The sequence below is a fragment of the Budorcas taxicolor genome, chromosome 7 (assembly GCF_023091745.1).
Source record: "Budorcas taxicolor isolate Tak-1 chromosome 7, Takin1.1, whole genome shotgun sequence".
NCBI lineage: Eukaryota > Metazoa > Chordata > Mammalia > Artiodactyla > Bovidae > Budorcas > Budorcas taxicolor.
Genome location: NC_068916.1, coordinates 27286778 through 27303946, shown reverse-complemented (window position 1 = coordinate 27303946; position 17169 = coordinate 27286778). Strand labels below are relative to the sequence as shown.

The window sequence follows — 17169 nt, the reverse complement described above, 5'->3', positions numbered from 1 at the left end:
CCAGCCCAAAACGAAGGGTGGATATTAAACTTCCCAAGCCCCAAGTACTGATGGGAAACCCCTCTCATCATATTCACTTAATATTTATGTGCTCTAAACACTATGTGAACAGACTTAAGACATTTCTCAAGAAAGAATACACATACATTCACTTTCCAGAAAATTATGTCACATCAAGTCAAATCCAAGACTTGACTTACAGGCCAAAATTTCTTTAATTTTTAAAATATTTTACTACTTAAAATGTCTTTATAAAAAAGCCAAAATTGTCTATCTAAAAGCAAAACAGTTTTGAATTTTGTTTGCTATGCTAAAAGCAAACAGTTTTGAATTTTTCAAATGTTTTGTTGTTGTTGTTCAGGCTCTAAGTCCTGTCTGACTCTTTGCGACCCCATAGGGTGTTTAGGTTGTTTTATTCTCTAAGTGACATGGGACTCTGTCCACATTGTTAGGTGCAGGATTGAAAGCAGGTCGAATCTCCCAGGTCCAGCTCCAGGGAGGGCTGTACCACATCCAGCTTGGGGCAGAGCTGAGGCAGAGGCCCTGACTGACCAGCACAGTGTGCCACGAGCACAGAACAGAGCAGGAGCATCAACCACGTTCAGAAACCGCAGGTTTCTAGTGGCGCTTCCATCACACCTCCTGAATGGTACAGTGTTAAAAAATGGCAATGGAAACACGGGACACCCTCACATGCCCACGCAGACACTCACCAGGCGCCTCGCAGTGGTACACCTCTGGCCGGCTGTCCCCACGGCTGCAAAGAGAGCTGAGGGGACGACTAAGCTGAGGTCCGCGTCCTCGAAAGCTTAGGGAAACAAAACACACCCATTAGTGTCGTGAAGTAGGCAGACAAGGTACTTGACACTAAGTGGTGGAAGATGATGCCTTTAGAAAGCACAGGAAGAGAACATCAGAACTATTTCTCTATGATGAGTAGGTTCCCACTGCAAAGGCAACTTCTCTCCCATGGAAAATGATATGAGAATAGAGTGATGAGTTCATCCTCTTCTGATCTGTTTTATCTTTCACCTCTCGGGAGTTTCTGGTGCTGACTAAGCCTTGTCTGCACCCCCACGTGATCTCTTCTATAAGACACTGTCGTCTTTGTCAGTTTTACTTGCCTCCACCCTCAACCCCACGGCTGATTACAATGGCAGCTTCCCTGGGCCATAGAGAGCCCATTGGGACCCTTCTGATTTATTACCACCATCAAACCAAGCTCTCTAACAATATCTACCCCCTCACCTGCATCAGTCTGTTCCCTTACATGCCACTTGTTCCCCCCTCTATAGAAGTTTTTTCAAATCTCTCAAATCCCTCGGGCCCTTTACTCCCACACCAGACGACCGCATCCTGCACTTCGTGAAAAGTCTTGGAGTGATAAGCCCTGTCCTGCTTCCTCTGCATCTGAAGAGATCAACACAAAATGACCTCCAGATTCCTCTCCCCTTTTGCCTATATTCCTTCCTCCTACTTTTCTGCCCTCTGAAGAAAAACAAGCCTCATCTTTACAAGATTAACCCTTCCGGTGATACACTGTATTACTTCTAACTCGTTCCTTTCCACCCCTTCCATAAACTTACAGTCCCAACTGCCTTTTACATCCTCAATTTTCCCCTGCCCAGCCTAACAGCATTCTCAGACTAATGTGATGGTTAAGAAGGTAGTTTGTACAACCAAACAGACCAAAGTTCTTATCCATCCCCATCCCTTTTTAGTTGTGTTATTTTTACCTTTTTAAGCCTCAGTTTCCTCATCCATGAAATGGAATACTATTATCTGGGGTACTAATGGACAATAGGAAGGAGTTTTAGAAAGAGAGCTGTGCTCTGGGGTCTGATTGCCAAGATACAAATGCTGACTCTGTCACTTCAGGCACATATCATTTTAAGCCTCAGTGTAACCTTCAAATGAGATTAATAAAGGTATCTGCCTCATGGGACTACTGTGGGGCTTAAATGACATATGGCATATGAAACAGCTTATCACAGAACTTGTCAAATGCCTAGTGATCAATAAACATTAACTGTATTTTTTAATCAGCTCTCTTTTACAAGATTAGAAGTTCATCCAGAACAAATCCTTCATCATACACTTTTCTATTCCTGGTGTCCCCCACAAACACAAAAGCATTAAACACGATAACGACAGCAATGTACAAATAGGAAGTTTTTTATCATAAAATTCATGATTCTATGAAGTCTCAACCAGCTGATATTCATTATATTATCCAGAAGTTATGCTGGTGGACTATTTCCTTTTGTGTCAAACAAGTGAAAAAGAGAATTAAATAATCTCTAAGACTATAGCTAAATGATAAAATACCTCAAGGAAGTGTTCCTTCCCAATGTAAAAGCACTCAATATTCCACTGATGACAAGCTAGCATTTCTGGAAACAGATCATATACGAGTGACTTATTTCTAGAGAAACATGTGGCCAGTTTAAAAAAAAATAGGGGAACAAGAAACATGCCACATCAGAAAGTCTCACACACAGGTTCTAAGCCCCAGGTAACATTTTCCAAACACGAACACACTGTGTTCTGTCTCATAAGGAATAGTTCCCACGCACAGGAGTTAGATCTCAAACAACACAGAACAGATGAGTTCTACACATTCAGGATGACTACAGAAGGCATGTCAACCAGAAAACAAACAAACAAAAAAGGCAACCTTACCTATAATGGCATTGTTTCCTCCAAGTTCTAATAAACTTCTCCCTTTAAAAATATATAAACAGAAATTAATGCCTATTTCAGTTGATTGCACACACCTGCAAACCACAGCCTATCCCATTAGTTTTACTTTCAGATTTAAAATATAGCATAAGCATAAATCAGTTGTATCTTAAGGAAAAGAAAAAAGAACGAGCATTGCGTTAATGTCAAGATGACTGATTTCAATAACTGTATGATGGTTATATGACAGAAAGGCCTTGTTCTTAGGAAATACACAAACATATCTAAAGGAGTACAATGTCTTCAACTTTCTCAAAAGGTTCAAAAACAATATACTCTCACAATATGTATGTGCTTTTATGTGTGTGTGTGTGCTGCTGAAGAGAAAGTGATTTTAAAAATGGGGCAAGTGATTGGTAAAACTTATTAATGAGTATATGGGATTCTTTGTGTTAGTCTTGGAATTTCTCTAAGCTTGAAATTATATCCCCTTAAACTCCAAACAGTAGTGTAAAATGGTACAGTCACCGAGGAAAATAATATGACAATTTCCCAAGAACTTAAACACAGTACTACCATAAGATCTAACAATTCCACCTCTGGGTACTTAACCATAAGAAGTAAACAGGGGCCTCAGTAGTATTTGCAATAGCAACTTTCACAATAGCTAAAAGGTAGAATCAACCCTAGTATCTACAGAGAAATGCACAGATAAACAAACAGTGGTACATCCATACTTAGAATATTACTCAGTCTTAAAAGGGAAGTTCTGACACACACTACAACATGGATAAACCTTGAAGATACTATGCTAAGCGAAATGACTGGACACAGAGAGATGTCTACTGTAGGATTCTACTTATAAGAGGTTCTTAGAATAATCAAGTCTGAGACAGAAAACAGAATGCTTGTTCCCAAGGGCTAGGAGAAGGAAGAAATGCAGAACTGGTTTTTAATGGGTAGAGGTGGGAAGACAAAAAAAGTTCTGGAAATGGATGATGGTGACAGTTTCACAACAATATAAGTGCAAATGTATTAATGCAATTGAATTGTACAGTTAAAAAAAAATATATATATAAACCAAATGTTGAGTTTTGTTATACACACACACACACACACACACACACACACACACACACATATATTATCACAATAAAAAAGTTTAAAAATTATGTGCTCATTGTAGAAAATTATTTGGGAAAAACAAAGGCAAAAAAGAATCAAATAAGCCAAAGGCACGGCACAAGTTACCATGAAATCTCTCCTCATAATTTGATACAGTGCCTTCCAATCTCTTTCCTATACATCTATATTCAGTTGAGATCATAATAATCAATTTTGCTTTATTTCCTCAATAAAAACCTATCAGTTCAGTTTTTCTCTAAATTATTAAGAGCTGTATTTTGAAAAACATCACAATATAGCATCCCATCACCATGATATAAGCCACCTTTTATTTAACAACTTCTCTAGTGTTGCATATATTGGCTGTTGATTACCTACCTCTCGATTATCTACTTAGGTCAGGGACAAAGGGTGTGAATATTACAGCTCCTGATACACACTGCCAACTTACATTCCAGGAAGGAATACAGGAGGTTATGTACACCATTCTCATTTTACACTCCTGAGCACTGAGATTTGAGATCCGTTTGCCTCAACTTAGAGCTGTGTTTACTACTGACCTTTTAAATATACATTTATTTATTTCTTAACTGCACTTCAAAATCAGCTTCTATGTAAGTAACTTTTATTTACTTGTGACATTGGCAGCATATGTGACAACAGGAGAGTATGTTCTCACCTCCACTACTCTGAAACAGTTAAGCATCAAACGGATTTGTATTTTTAAAGGATTTTTTTTTTTTGGCCTCTTGGGTCTTCCTTGCTGCGTGGGCTTTTCTCTAGTTAAGACTGAGGGGCTGCTCTCTAGTGTGGGCTTCTCATTGAGGTGGCTTCTTTTGTTGCAGAGCACGGGGCTCTTGGGCCTGTAGGCTTCAGTAGTTGTGGCTTCTGGGCTCAACAGCACCAGCTCAACAGTTGCGCACAGCTTAGCTGCTTCAAGGCATGTAGGATCTTCCTGGATCAAGGATCAAACCCATGTCACCTGCAGTGCCAGGGAGATTCTTTACCACTGAGCCACCAGGGAAGCCTAAGCATCAAGTGGATATTAAATTACATGGGGATGGGGCTGTTATTACCAAAGCCACTGCGAGCTACATCATAAATGAGAGAACAGACGCAAATCTTCTATACTGCATTCAGTCTAGGTCCTGTACTCTGAATGGTCCTGCTTAAATCGCGAGTTTTCTTTTTTTACTTGTTAAACTGGTCTGTTACAGATTAATAAATACATTTGATATGATTCTAATACAGTCAGTTAGGGAGGGAATGACATCCTTTTCCAAATTATGGTATTATATCTGCTGTTAATATTAACCCACTATTAACTGTATCTTTTCTTTTACTTGGACAGTCAAATAATCCATGGAAAAAACCCTATCTTTAGATTGCACATCCATAGTTGAGGGTATTAAAATGTTCATTATAAAGTCAACACTTACCAAACCTCTCCTGTACCATGAGGGCCACCTGTTTTCCCACCTGAGTGCTCCCGGTGAAGGACAGCAGGTCCACCCGCTCATCCTTGGCCATTGCTGTGCTGCAGGGGAACAGACACGGTCACCCAAGCAGAGAAACCCAGCAATGGTGGCATCTGACAGAGAAACCCAGCAATGGTGGCATCTGACCTAACCCATTCTGGGAGCTCTCCATAAACAGAAATCACCTCAAGGATGTTGTTAAGGAAGATATTCCTTCTTGTACTGATGGGTGACTGGACATTTCAACTGGAGCATTTCCTTGATGAGCATCTCAGTTATTTTAAAGTCTCTTAAAACTGATTCTTTCAAGAATTAAAAGTTTAGGGACTTCCCTGGTGGTCCAGTGGTTAAGCCTCCATGCTCCCAATGCAGGGTGCACGGGTTCAGTCCCTGGTCAGGGAACCGAGATCCCACATGCTGCGTGGCTTGCCTAAAAACAAATAAACTCTTCAAAAATAAAATAATTAAAAAATATTTTTGAAAAAGAATTAAAAGTGCAAAGACTTTAGGGAAATATCCTAATTATCCCTCATGGAAGCTGACTTAGAAACTCTGTGCTAGGATTTCCAGTTTCTAAGGAAGGTAGACCAGACACTGTCAATCTGAACCTCCTTGCTTATAGCTCAGTGCTTCAAAGGGTGTGGTATGTGCCAAGCAAGACAGATACAGATTCAGACCAATGCAGGGCTGGAAATGCTGATGACACTGTGCATGTGGGCTTTCCCAGGTCAGTCCAGCACACATGGGCAATGACACTCAAGGGGGTTGCTGCTTAAAGCCCTCTTGCACACACTACTGTTATCATCTGAGCTATACCAAGGCCAACTTGAAGGACTGCACGTCCTAAGTATAAGAACAGAGTGGGTCAAAGGATAGACATATTTTAAATGTCATGTTTTAAATGACATTTAGATAATACTTCACTATATGCACTCTTTATATGGGAGTTGTATTTTCTAAATAAAATTTCTAAAATGTTCTCACTTATCTTTAAAAAAAGGTCTTTACTACTCCTTTTTGAGACTGCCCATTAAGTACAATAGATGGAGACAAGAGTAAGACTTTCACCATACCAGTAAGGGCTCTAAGACCTGACTCCTAGGAAACGTCACCTCATAAAAAGTCCAGGCCAGCAGAACCAGCTTTTACTATGGTTTAGAGAAAGTATAGTCCGTTCCAGCTGAAAAAGGAGGCTGTGACGTTCTTCCAAGTGAAAGAAGCCAAACACAAAGGCAACATGTTGTATGATTCCATTTATAAGAAATATCCCAGACAGGCAAATACAGAGACAGGAAGTAGAAGAGGGGTTGCCGGGGGAAGAGGGAGGGGAAGTGACTGCTATGTGTATCAGGCTCTTTTGAGGGGAGGGTAACAAAAACGTTCTGGAATAAGATAATGAGGACGGCTGTACAACACTGTGACTATTCTAAAAACCACTGAACTGTACATTTCTAAAGAGAGAACTTTATGGTATGTGAATTACATGGCAACTTTTGAAAAACAATACATCAGAAGTTGGGTCTCCAGGGTTCCCTTCTTTGGTCACAGAGGAACCCAGAGGATAGGCTGCGTGTCCTCGGTGCGGAGTGAAACAGCAGAGCACCCCTCCACAGCTCTGCTTTGTAAGTGAGCACATTGATAAATCAAGCGCCAGGAAACCACAGGCTGCACGCTAGCACAGTAATGTGTAACACAAACACCTTAGAATAGCAGCTCTGGGCAACGAAAAAGACAATTCTCACTCACTCTCCAACAACAGCTACATATTAATGAAGTAAAGCCCAGTGAGATCTGTAGCAGTAAAGATTTCAAAACACCACTCTCACCTCCTCCACTATATTGAGTTTTGAAATTCTAGTAAAGATGATTCTAGGTGATCATCCCAGGTCCTTCAGCAGAAAGACACTCTGGGCCTGCTGACTTACCCGATATCTGCTCCACCACAAGTCAAGGAACAAATTGCACCAGGCAGCTTGTTGTCCTCCAGAACTTTGGCTATTATCCTAGAAAAGAAAAGGCGATTCTAAGGAAGGGACTGATCTAATTTCTTACCAAATTTTGAAAATTAATAAATTCCAACCATTCGGCTTTCCTTTTTCAACTTCCTCTCCCATCCCTCAAATATCTAGGCCTAGATTTCTCCTCACATACTAGAGGAGGTTTTCAAACACTTGAAAGCAGAACTTTTTTTTTTCCCCTAAAAGAAACTTCAGAATAAGACAGGAAAAATACATAAAAGACCTAAAGCATTGGTCAGGAAGTTCAAGTGATCACTGTTCTCAAATATTTTCTGCCCAACTAAGAAGACATCCAGTTCAAAGTGGGAAACTGATTGTAGGGCTTTTGGGGGGCAGGTGGGGGAGCCCTTTCTCATCACAAATCCATTAAAATAATGTTAAAGAAATAAAAAGGGATATATGGAATAAAACCCAGAAAGATGAAGAAAATGAAGGATAGTTTCCATTTGCCATGAGAGGTTTTGCCACATCTCTTCCAACCAGAGCCAGCTAGAGAAATGGTAAAGGATGAGACAGGAAAAAGGTTCCCCAAACCAAGAGGGGATGTGGAGGAAACAGCAGAGGGCGCAGGACCTGCCTGCAGAACCCCAACGAAGTTCAGGACGAGTGTCTACTGGCTTCCCACCAACCTCTTAGGAAACAGCGCCCCCCCACCAGACTAAAGTAAGGTGGACAAGCACAGTCCTTTCTTAAGTCTATGCTTACAACTTAGGCTGTTAGAGTCTAAATGAGAAACACGGCTCAATGCTATTTAAATCTGATTTTAAGTTGTAAAATATAGCTCCAGTAATTCCGATTTCTCTGAAACAGGGTTCTTTCGTTGATTTGGAGCTTCCTGGGGAGTAGGTGCCTCAATGGGGCAAAATTCTTTTGATCCATCACCCCAAGCTACTGGCTACTTTCTCCCTGATATTTCATAAAGCTTTAAATCCTATACCCACTTCCATAAAAAAGATACCATTATCATACCCAAGTAAATTCTCCAGTTGGCCCCCAACATGTCCTTTACAGCTGTTTTCTTTCCTCCACCCATCAAGGGTCACACACTGTAGCTGTCATGTCTGAGACTAAGGATCAGGTTGCAAATTCTCTCCAGGGACTCAGGGTGTATCTACCGTCTGCGCAAGCAGCTGATTGCACCTGAAGGGTAGGCATTTTGCTTTGCACCTGTGGGTAAAAGTTACTCAAACCCTCTTTCCCTAATTCATGAGAATCTGACCTTGGGTTAACTCTTGTTTTGTTCCTCAGCTTACCTGATAAACGCCAATGTCAACAATGCTATCTAGACAACATGGCTCATGGTAAAAGCAACCCCTGGCTGATCACCCCCATCTAAACTGGAATAATGACCCGAGAACTGTGACCGGAGCCTCATGCTTCTGCTCTTCTCTGAGGACAGTGGCTTCCGTAACTACATGTCCCTTGTGAGTGGCTGAAAGTCATGCATACAAGAATTGCTACAAGACTGTCTGGTTTCTGCGGGGCATTGAGCTTCTAAGCCAAGGTAACCCCTGTCCAGTGTAGATCTCAACTCCTTTGCCCCAAATAAACTGCTCAAAAAACAACGAATGAAGAGAAGTGACTGTACCTGATGCTATCCTACCAGAAACTATGTTCCTGTCCTATATCCTTCTGAACAGACAGGTACAATACGTAGTCATCTTACGAGTCTGAACAGCAGCTAAATTAAAAAACTCCCAGTGGAAAAATATAAAAATAAAAACTCCCAGTGGATGGTATGATACCTTTGGTTAACTCCAGCACAATATATCATCATTTAAATTACTGTCTTCTATCACAAAAATCAGATAATATTCTCAATCATCTAAAAAAAAAAATCAGCCATATTCCTATGTGAACACCTCAAACCTTTCAAAGGTTTAACCAAATAAGTATTTTAAAGCACAAAGAACAACTTTATGCTTTAGAATAACAAAGCAATAACTGAAAACATCAAAATAATAATTTAATCAGCTATTTTATAACAACTGGCAAGTCAGTTCACCATGTTCATATTAACTGTTTGCTTGTTTTTTTAAGGATTATTTTTTTAAATTGCCTAGGGGAATCTCACCATTGTTATGTTTTGTATGTGGGTTCTTTTTCATATTTAATTTGAACCCTTACCTTGAAAGATATTTGTTTCCTCAATATCACACATTCCTTTTAATACTGACACACACTACTCTCTTAGCCGACTTTTTGCTTCCTAAGCCAGTGTTCCTAAATGATCTTCCAACATTCAGTTCAGTTCAGTTGCTCAGTCGTGTCCAACTCTTTGTGACCCCATGAATCACAGCATGCCAGGCCTCCCTGTCCATCACCAACTCCCAGAGTTCACTCAGATTCACGTCCATCGAGTCAGTGATGCCATCCAGCCATCTCATCCTCTGTCGTCCCCTTCTCCTCCTGCCCCCAATCCCTCCCAGCATCAGGGTCTTTTCCAGTGAGTCAACTCTTCGCATGACGTGGCCAAAGTACTGGAGTTTCAGCTTTAGCATCATTCCTTCCAAAGAAATCCCAGGGCTGATCTCTTTCAGAAAGGACTGGTTGGATCTCCTTGCAGTCCAACATTAAGGACCCTCTTATGAACAGACTCCATCACAAGCTCTCTGCCAATAATTCTTAAATCAGAGAATGCAGGCCAGGCAAACAATGCATCATCAAGGGCCCATCATCACCCTACACAGGCAGCCATTTTCCTCTATACGTTCTCTAGTTCTGGAATGATAGATTAGTAACACTGATTTTATGACTTAACTAGTGTTATCACGTTTCCAAAGAGGAATAAATAAAACAGTAATTTTTAACCAAAAGATGAAATACATTTTAGACAGTGTCAGAAGAATCAGTTGAATAGTTTAACCGTTTCTTTGTTTTGCTAAGGTCTATTAAACAAGAACAATAAAAGTATGGGCCTGAGTAGAAATTAAGACCATTAACATGCTGCATAGTTACAGCATATAGCCCCTAAATTGCAAAACTATTTCCTCTCCACTGGATTTGTTTTTATTTTGCAAGTGACCAAAAAAAAAAAAAAAGTTTTAAGAGTTCAAGTTCAACATTTATATCAGTATCTGGCACGTTTCCCACGACTTAAATGACATGGCCCTGAAAAGGATCTGTAAACTACATAATGATATAAAAATGTTATCACGATCAAAGAACAGAGTTTATCCAGATTCTATGCTAAAATAAATATGACACTTTCATGCCAGATTAAAAATTCAGTGCTATCAATCACCCTTTTACGATTCCCCCAGACCCAGGAAAAAGAAAGCCACACATACTCACTTTGTGACAGCTACACTAATGAGGGAAGTTGTAGGAGCTCCTTTCCTGGTAACAGTAAAAAATAAAAACAAAAAAAATCAGCTTAATTTGGTGAAAATCATAAATACCTTTTATTTGTAAGCAGAAGCAACAGTCTTTGTGAGAAAAAGTTCTAAGTAAAAAACAGAGCCTAATAACTGAAAGAGAAATCAGTCCTTCACTTTGGTGCCTCTGGAGCCCAAGGGACTATAATACTTTCCTAAGTATAAAAATGGCCCTGAGCAGTTCTGAACCTGCTTGCTGCACTGACTACAGGAACCTCTGTCTATTGTGCAAACTGAGTAAAACAGAGATCAATCAACGTGAACTTTCACTGGAAGACTCGGGGGCTTCGGAAAACCATACTGCTAGCCTTTGGTAACATGATGCCGCATCATTAATCCTTCCAACTATGCCTTGCTTATATAGTCTTTGAGTACCTTCAACTGAGAACAACAATAAGATCAGTACACAGTAGTGGGGCAGACACAAAATGGGCAAAGACAATTCTCCTGGTTCTCCTGATGTAAGCTGCTCCATTGAACATGAAAGCTAAAAGCAACTGTTTTGTCATCTATAAATACTTACATTTCCCCAGCTAACTTTTACTATCACATATTTTATAGCGATGTAACATTTAACACAGCAATGGGAAGACTGGCCAAGTGCCTCAGAATCTCTTGGGAATTCACTATCAAATTTTTATTGAATTTAAAAAAAAAAAAGAGTCATGTTTCTAAAAGAAGGTTGTGACTTATCACAAGTTCTCTTTTCCCTCCTACTTGTTCATTTAGTTTTCTGCTTGTGAAATGTAGCATAATGAAGATTGTATCTGGTGTTCAGTTCAGCGTGTCCGACGCTGCCACCCCATGGACTGCAGCATGCCAGGGTTCCCTGTCCATCACCAACTGCTGGAGCTTCTCAGGGATTTGGCTCCCAGTTTCTGGCACACCCAGTATCAACAACCTCGGAACTGTCTGAATGACAGAAAGGCCTTTGTTATGCTACTGAGGTATCTAGTGCCCCTCCCCACAAGACAGCTTCAAGACGGGAGGTGGTGATGAGAAAGATCAATCATGGGGAGGGAAGGAGGAAGACTTGAGTTCAGTCACATGTACAATGATTTACTCAATCATGCCAATGTCATAAAAACCCCATAAAAATTCTGGACCCAAAGCTCAGTGATGCCTTCTGGGTGTGAAAGTGTATGTCCTGACCTCACAGGGAGAGGGCAGGGATGCTGTGTTTGAAACCCTTCTAAACCACGCCCTAAATACATCCTTTACAACAAAAGTGCAACCATTAAATACTGCACTTCCTTGAGTTCTGTGGGCCATTCTAATGAATTACTGAAACCAATGTATGTGCTGTGCTTAAAGTCACTTAGTCATGTCCGACTCTTTGTGACCCCACGGACTGTGGCCTGCCAGGTCCCCCTGTCCATGGGGATTCTCCAGGCAAGAATACTGGAGTGGGTTGCTATGCTCTCCTCCAGGGGATCTTCCCAACCCAGGGATCAAACCCAGGTCTCCCGCATTGGAGGCAGATTCTTTATCATCTGAGCCACCAGGGAAGCTCTACTGAAACCAGTGGTAACCTCCAAATCTGTAGACAGCCAGTGAGAACTGCAGATGTCCTGAGGACTGGGAACATTTGCAGCTAGCATCTTAAGAAGGAGGAGTCTTGTGGAAGACTGAGCCCCTAAACAGGTGGAGTCTGACACTGAGTCCAAGCAATTAATGTCTAAATTGAATTACACTATACTTGCCTGGGGTAGAGATAACTAGAAGGAAGAGGGTATAAGGTTGTGTCAAAAAGTTAAGTCAAAAAATATAAATTTTACTGATGGTAAAATATGTAAATAACTAAAACCCAGCATTTCACAACTAGCAGGTGTCACTTGCTATGTTAACAGAAATAGTAGAAAACATTTCAAAACATTTGCAATCCTTTCAGTAGTACCTGAAAACGGAGACTTTTACCATCTAACTAGTGGATAAAAAAACGAACCGTTCTTACCAAAGGCAAGCGTTCCCGCAGATCATGGCAATGGCGTTGTTCCAGCCATACACGGCCACAGGGAAGTTGAAAGCAGTGATGATTCCAACCAGGCCTACAGGATTCCACTGTTCAATGAGAGCATGGCCAGGTCCTGAGGACGAAGAAGGCATGCAACATGCTTAAACACATTAAGTTAATGCCTGTCGAGGTCACAAGAACAAAGTCGGCAATCTTTCATTTTCAAAACAAAGATGCACCAGATCAGGTGGGGACTACAGATGCTTTGTACAGACCATCTTACACAGCTGGGGGACACTGGTACATTTGCCAGCATACAACGAATGCTGTTACTACCAGACTATCTTATAAACCATGAGGATATCCATTAAGCCTCTACTCCTCATAGGAACTCTGTGGATCAGGGCAGTGCCAGTCCCATCCAGGAGACAAGGAAACTTCAGAGAGGAAACGAGACATGTCCTCGGTGATGTGATGGCCAAGGGCAGGGCACAGCCACAACACAGGAGTCACGACTCTCTGGGCCATGCTCCTGACGGGGCCGGATGAGGCCCTCAGCTCACCTCTCTAAATTCAGGACAAGGTGACTCACATACAGGGGGAAAGTAAGTTTTAACAATTACATAAACGTTGAAAGAATTAAGTGTACACATCTTTACATACATATAGGAAAACTGAAAATATAAATTAAAATAGTTGTCTCTTATAGACCAACTTAAGTCACCATAATCCCACAAGCTATTGTTCAGTCGCTCAGTTGTGCCTGACTCTTTGCAACCCCAGGGACTGCAGCACCCCAGGCTTCCCTGTCCTTCACCATCTCCCGCAGTTTGCTCAAACTCACGTCCATTGAGTTGGTGCTGCCATCCAACCATCTCACCCCACAAGAGCCTTATTTAATCAAAGGTGGCTGAAGCAGTGAAGAAAAGAACCAGAGCAAGGAGTGCGAAGGTTCATGAAACCTGGCTAAAAGCATTAGGAAGGCTGCACTCCCAGCCATCTGCCTTTCTGGCCATGCTCAGCCTGTCAGCAAGAACAGGGAACCCAGCACTTGTTCCACTTCACTCCCAGGCCCTCCTTTAGTCCGGGAACCCTATTCTCCCTGGAGGTGATGTGCTGGTACAGTCTCTTCGTCACAGAGCCTACCTCCTCCTCTCTGCCCCTCCCCTCCATATCCTTCTCTCCAGGAACACAGCATAGCTTTGAAGACATGACGCTCCCCACTTGCCACACTCTGGCAACCCCATCACTACTGGAGCTGCCCTCAGGATAAAGTCCCTTCCCGAGGTTCCTTCTCCACTCATCTCTCCCTTCATCCTGCACCCTCCAGCAGGGCTGAAGTAACACAGTTCCCCAAATAAGCCAAGTTCTCCCATCTTAAGCTTTCACACAGGCTTCTTCCCAGTTTAAAATCACCCCTGGGAATACCCTGGCAGTGCAGTGGTTAAGATTTCATGCTTCCACCACAGGGCACAGGTATGATTCCTGGTTGAGGAACTAAGTTAAGATCCTGCATGCCGTGTGGCCACTAAGTAAAAATAAACAAAATTAAAATGCAAGGAACCTACAGCTTTATACATTTCTTGAGGGAAAGGACTACATTTTTTCAACCAAGTTATTACCTATTAGATCATTTGGCAGACACTCAACAAGCATTAACTGAATTAATGAAGTCAAAGTTACCCAAGAGCTTCTGCATAAATGAATAATCTATTTTTTTAAAGTGTAAACAGTTGAAAAGGATTTTAATTGGTGAGTCAGACATTAGAGCAGGTAAAAATCAAAGTTACTTGCTTGCACATATATATCACCCCAAACTGGCAGTTTACTTTCTTAACTCTGAAAAACCTCTGAAAGTGTTCAATATAAAATTAACCTTGGCTAATGGGACTCACTGTTACACAGCAAATTATGGACAATAACTGTACATTTGAAAAGAACCCCCTCTTTCTACCAGCAGGAAATTTGCCCAACATTCCAAGAGGAAACAGGAAAACGTGATTTTTTTAAAAAATGTCTTTTCCTGATTATAAATGTAACCTAATTCCCAGCGTGGCAACTTTGGAAAATACAGAAGAAAGACAATACCAACCATTAATAATTCTGCCTTGACAGATAACCACCATTACTACTTCAGGAGATTTCCACCTCTGTGCTTTCAATACGGTCACATGAATTCACCTGGTTTGTTCCACTGACGTGGCAAACACTACAAACTGGGTAAGCCCTTGTCCCCGTCACTGAGTACAACGTTGCAGCACAGTTTAACTGGCAAAGACTGAAACACCCCAAATATCTGTTACTTGGGAACTGGTCATCCTTACAACAAAACAGCCATTAAAAAAAAAAAAAAAAGATGAAGGAAGCACCTTATCGGAACAATATGAAACAACTTCTAAGATACATTAAGTAGGAAAAAAGTATAAAACAGAACACATGGTTTGCTACATATCTGTCTGCACCTGAATAAGCTCCAGAAAGATACACTCAAGAGACCAGAAACATTTGATACATTCATGGGAATGCTATGGAGTATCCCACTGGGAGGAGGAAAATATTCCTTCCTTCACCTTTTTATTCCTCTTTAATTTTGTGAAATGAAAAAGACTATCTTTTCAAAAAAATCAAAATAATCTAAAAATAAGTTTATATTAAAAAAGAAGACAAAAGAAGTAAAAATAAGTACAACTTTCCTATAAAGTTTGCAGTTGGGGAAGGCAATCATTATGATCTCTTGACAATATCTGCTAATAGACTGCCAAAATTATTTGTTCAGCCTTTGTCATGATTGGACATTTAGGCCATTTCCATTGTTTCCTGTTAATGGGACAATGCTCACCCTAACACTTGAACCTCAGTTGCATTTCAGATTATTTACTTAAATTAAGATTCTGGAAACTTGCATTAAATATTTAATGGATTTAAGGGAAACTTGCATTAAATATTTTCGGGATAGCTATTTTTCCAAACTGTTTTCCAGATAAGACTGGTGATTCACTTCACAAAGTCTCCACCCATGAACTTGCCAACACTGAGCTTTATCTTAAAAAATTTAAAAAGTTTAAGCATCTTGATCTGATTATTTTCACCTGTTTTAATTTGACTTTCTTAGTAAAGACAAATTAAAGACATTTTCATATACAAGTATTTTGTGGAAACTGCTCACAACCAGAGAATTTTGGGGAGTTCCCTGTTTCGGAGTGCAATAGTTAGCACTTACTTTCAGAAGGCAGGATGGGTCCCCCAATCATCCGAGATAAGCCAACAGCATAATCACAAACATCCACGTATTCCTGAACTTCTCCCACACCTTCCACCAAGATCTTCCCCATCTCCAAAGACACCTAAAAATACAAAAGACCAAGCAGCATTTTTCCAACAGAATTCCTGCTTTAAACATTAAATTTGAGGTGGGGAAAGCAAAACATTTTGTTTCTGCTTTGTGAGGGTTATAAACCACAGTCTGTTCTTATTTTTCTGAAGAATTTTAAAGCCCAAGAATTGTCTTCACATTTTCCTGTCCATCTTGTTAATCCTTCCTCTAAAGAAAAGATTTTTGAAATATATGTTACAAATTTATATACATATATATTTTTGAAATACATGTTACAAATTTATATACATATATATTTTTGAAATACATAAGTTATGACCTTAAAAAGATCACAATCTTATACACAAAAGTACAAAACAGCCTTATTCTTCACTCAAAGTACTATATATTTACTACAAAAATACTTTACCAAGCTTCCTAGCACTTGGATCTTCTCCCGCAAGGCATCACCAATCTGTCTCACGATTTCTCCTCGCTTTGGAGCAGGAATCTAAGGAAGGAATGGCATTTTAGTGTCTGCTGAAAAGTGTAGGCTCATGTCTATTATCACAGTACTAATGTGCTGTTAAAGAACAAAGCACAACCACATCAAAAACATCTGTTTTGATCTCATCAGTGTCTGATGTGACAGGCCTTAAAACCCATTCCAGAGAGCAAGAAAATATACAGATGACACATTCTTGGTGAGCAAGGACTGCGCCAAGTACAGAGAGAAATTCAGATTGGACACAACTTTCTGGGATGACACTGCATGCTTAGTTCTTTGTTCCTTCAGCCGTGCCCGACTCTCTGTGACCCTATGGGCCATGGCCTGCCAGTCTCCTCTGTCCATGGGATTCTCCAGGCAAGAATACTGGAGTGGTGGGATGACTCTACAAAGCTCTAAATACCTTACATAACCTGTAACCCTATATGATTCCCAGTGATGTTTTCACATGGGTCAAACTGATTGCAAACCCAAACCCTAAATCAGCTTACTTAGGCTGGTGTCCAAAATCCATTCAAATCATACCACCCTCTCACGAAATACGTTCTGAGCACTTACTGTGTGACATCAGCAATACTAGGCAGTGGAGCTAAAATAACTGAGGCACTCATGGAGCTCAGGGCTCTTCTTCACTCTCTCTCTTCCCCAAATGTACACCAAATATCCTTGTATAGTTTTTCTAATCTAAGGGTAGCCTGGCTTTCTATTAACATT

At 40.7% G+C, this 17169-nt stretch overlaps 1 protein-coding gene across 1 annotated transcript in view; it reads right to left on the bottom strand.

Annotated features, from left to right (window-relative positions):
• The window catches only part of ALDH7A1 (aldehyde dehydrogenase 7 family member A1), a 39029-nt gene that overhangs the window by 12450 nt on the left and 9410 nt on the right, over positions 1-17169 (bottom strand). The window contains exons 4-11 of the mRNA XM_052642903.1: positions 16378-16458; positions 15855-15978; positions 12635-12767; positions 10598-10642; positions 7211-7288; positions 5247-5344; positions 2683-2724; positions 714-808 (exon numbers count right to left, since the gene is read on the bottom strand). Coding sequence (XP_052498863.1) covers positions 714-808; positions 2683-2724; positions 5247-5344; positions 7211-7288; positions 10598-10642; positions 12635-12767; positions 15855-15978; positions 16378-16458 — 696 coding nt within the window. The remainder of the gene's footprint in view (positions 1-713; positions 809-2682; positions 2725-5246; positions 5345-7210; positions 7289-10597; positions 10643-12634; positions 12768-15854; positions 15979-16377; positions 16459-17169) is intronic.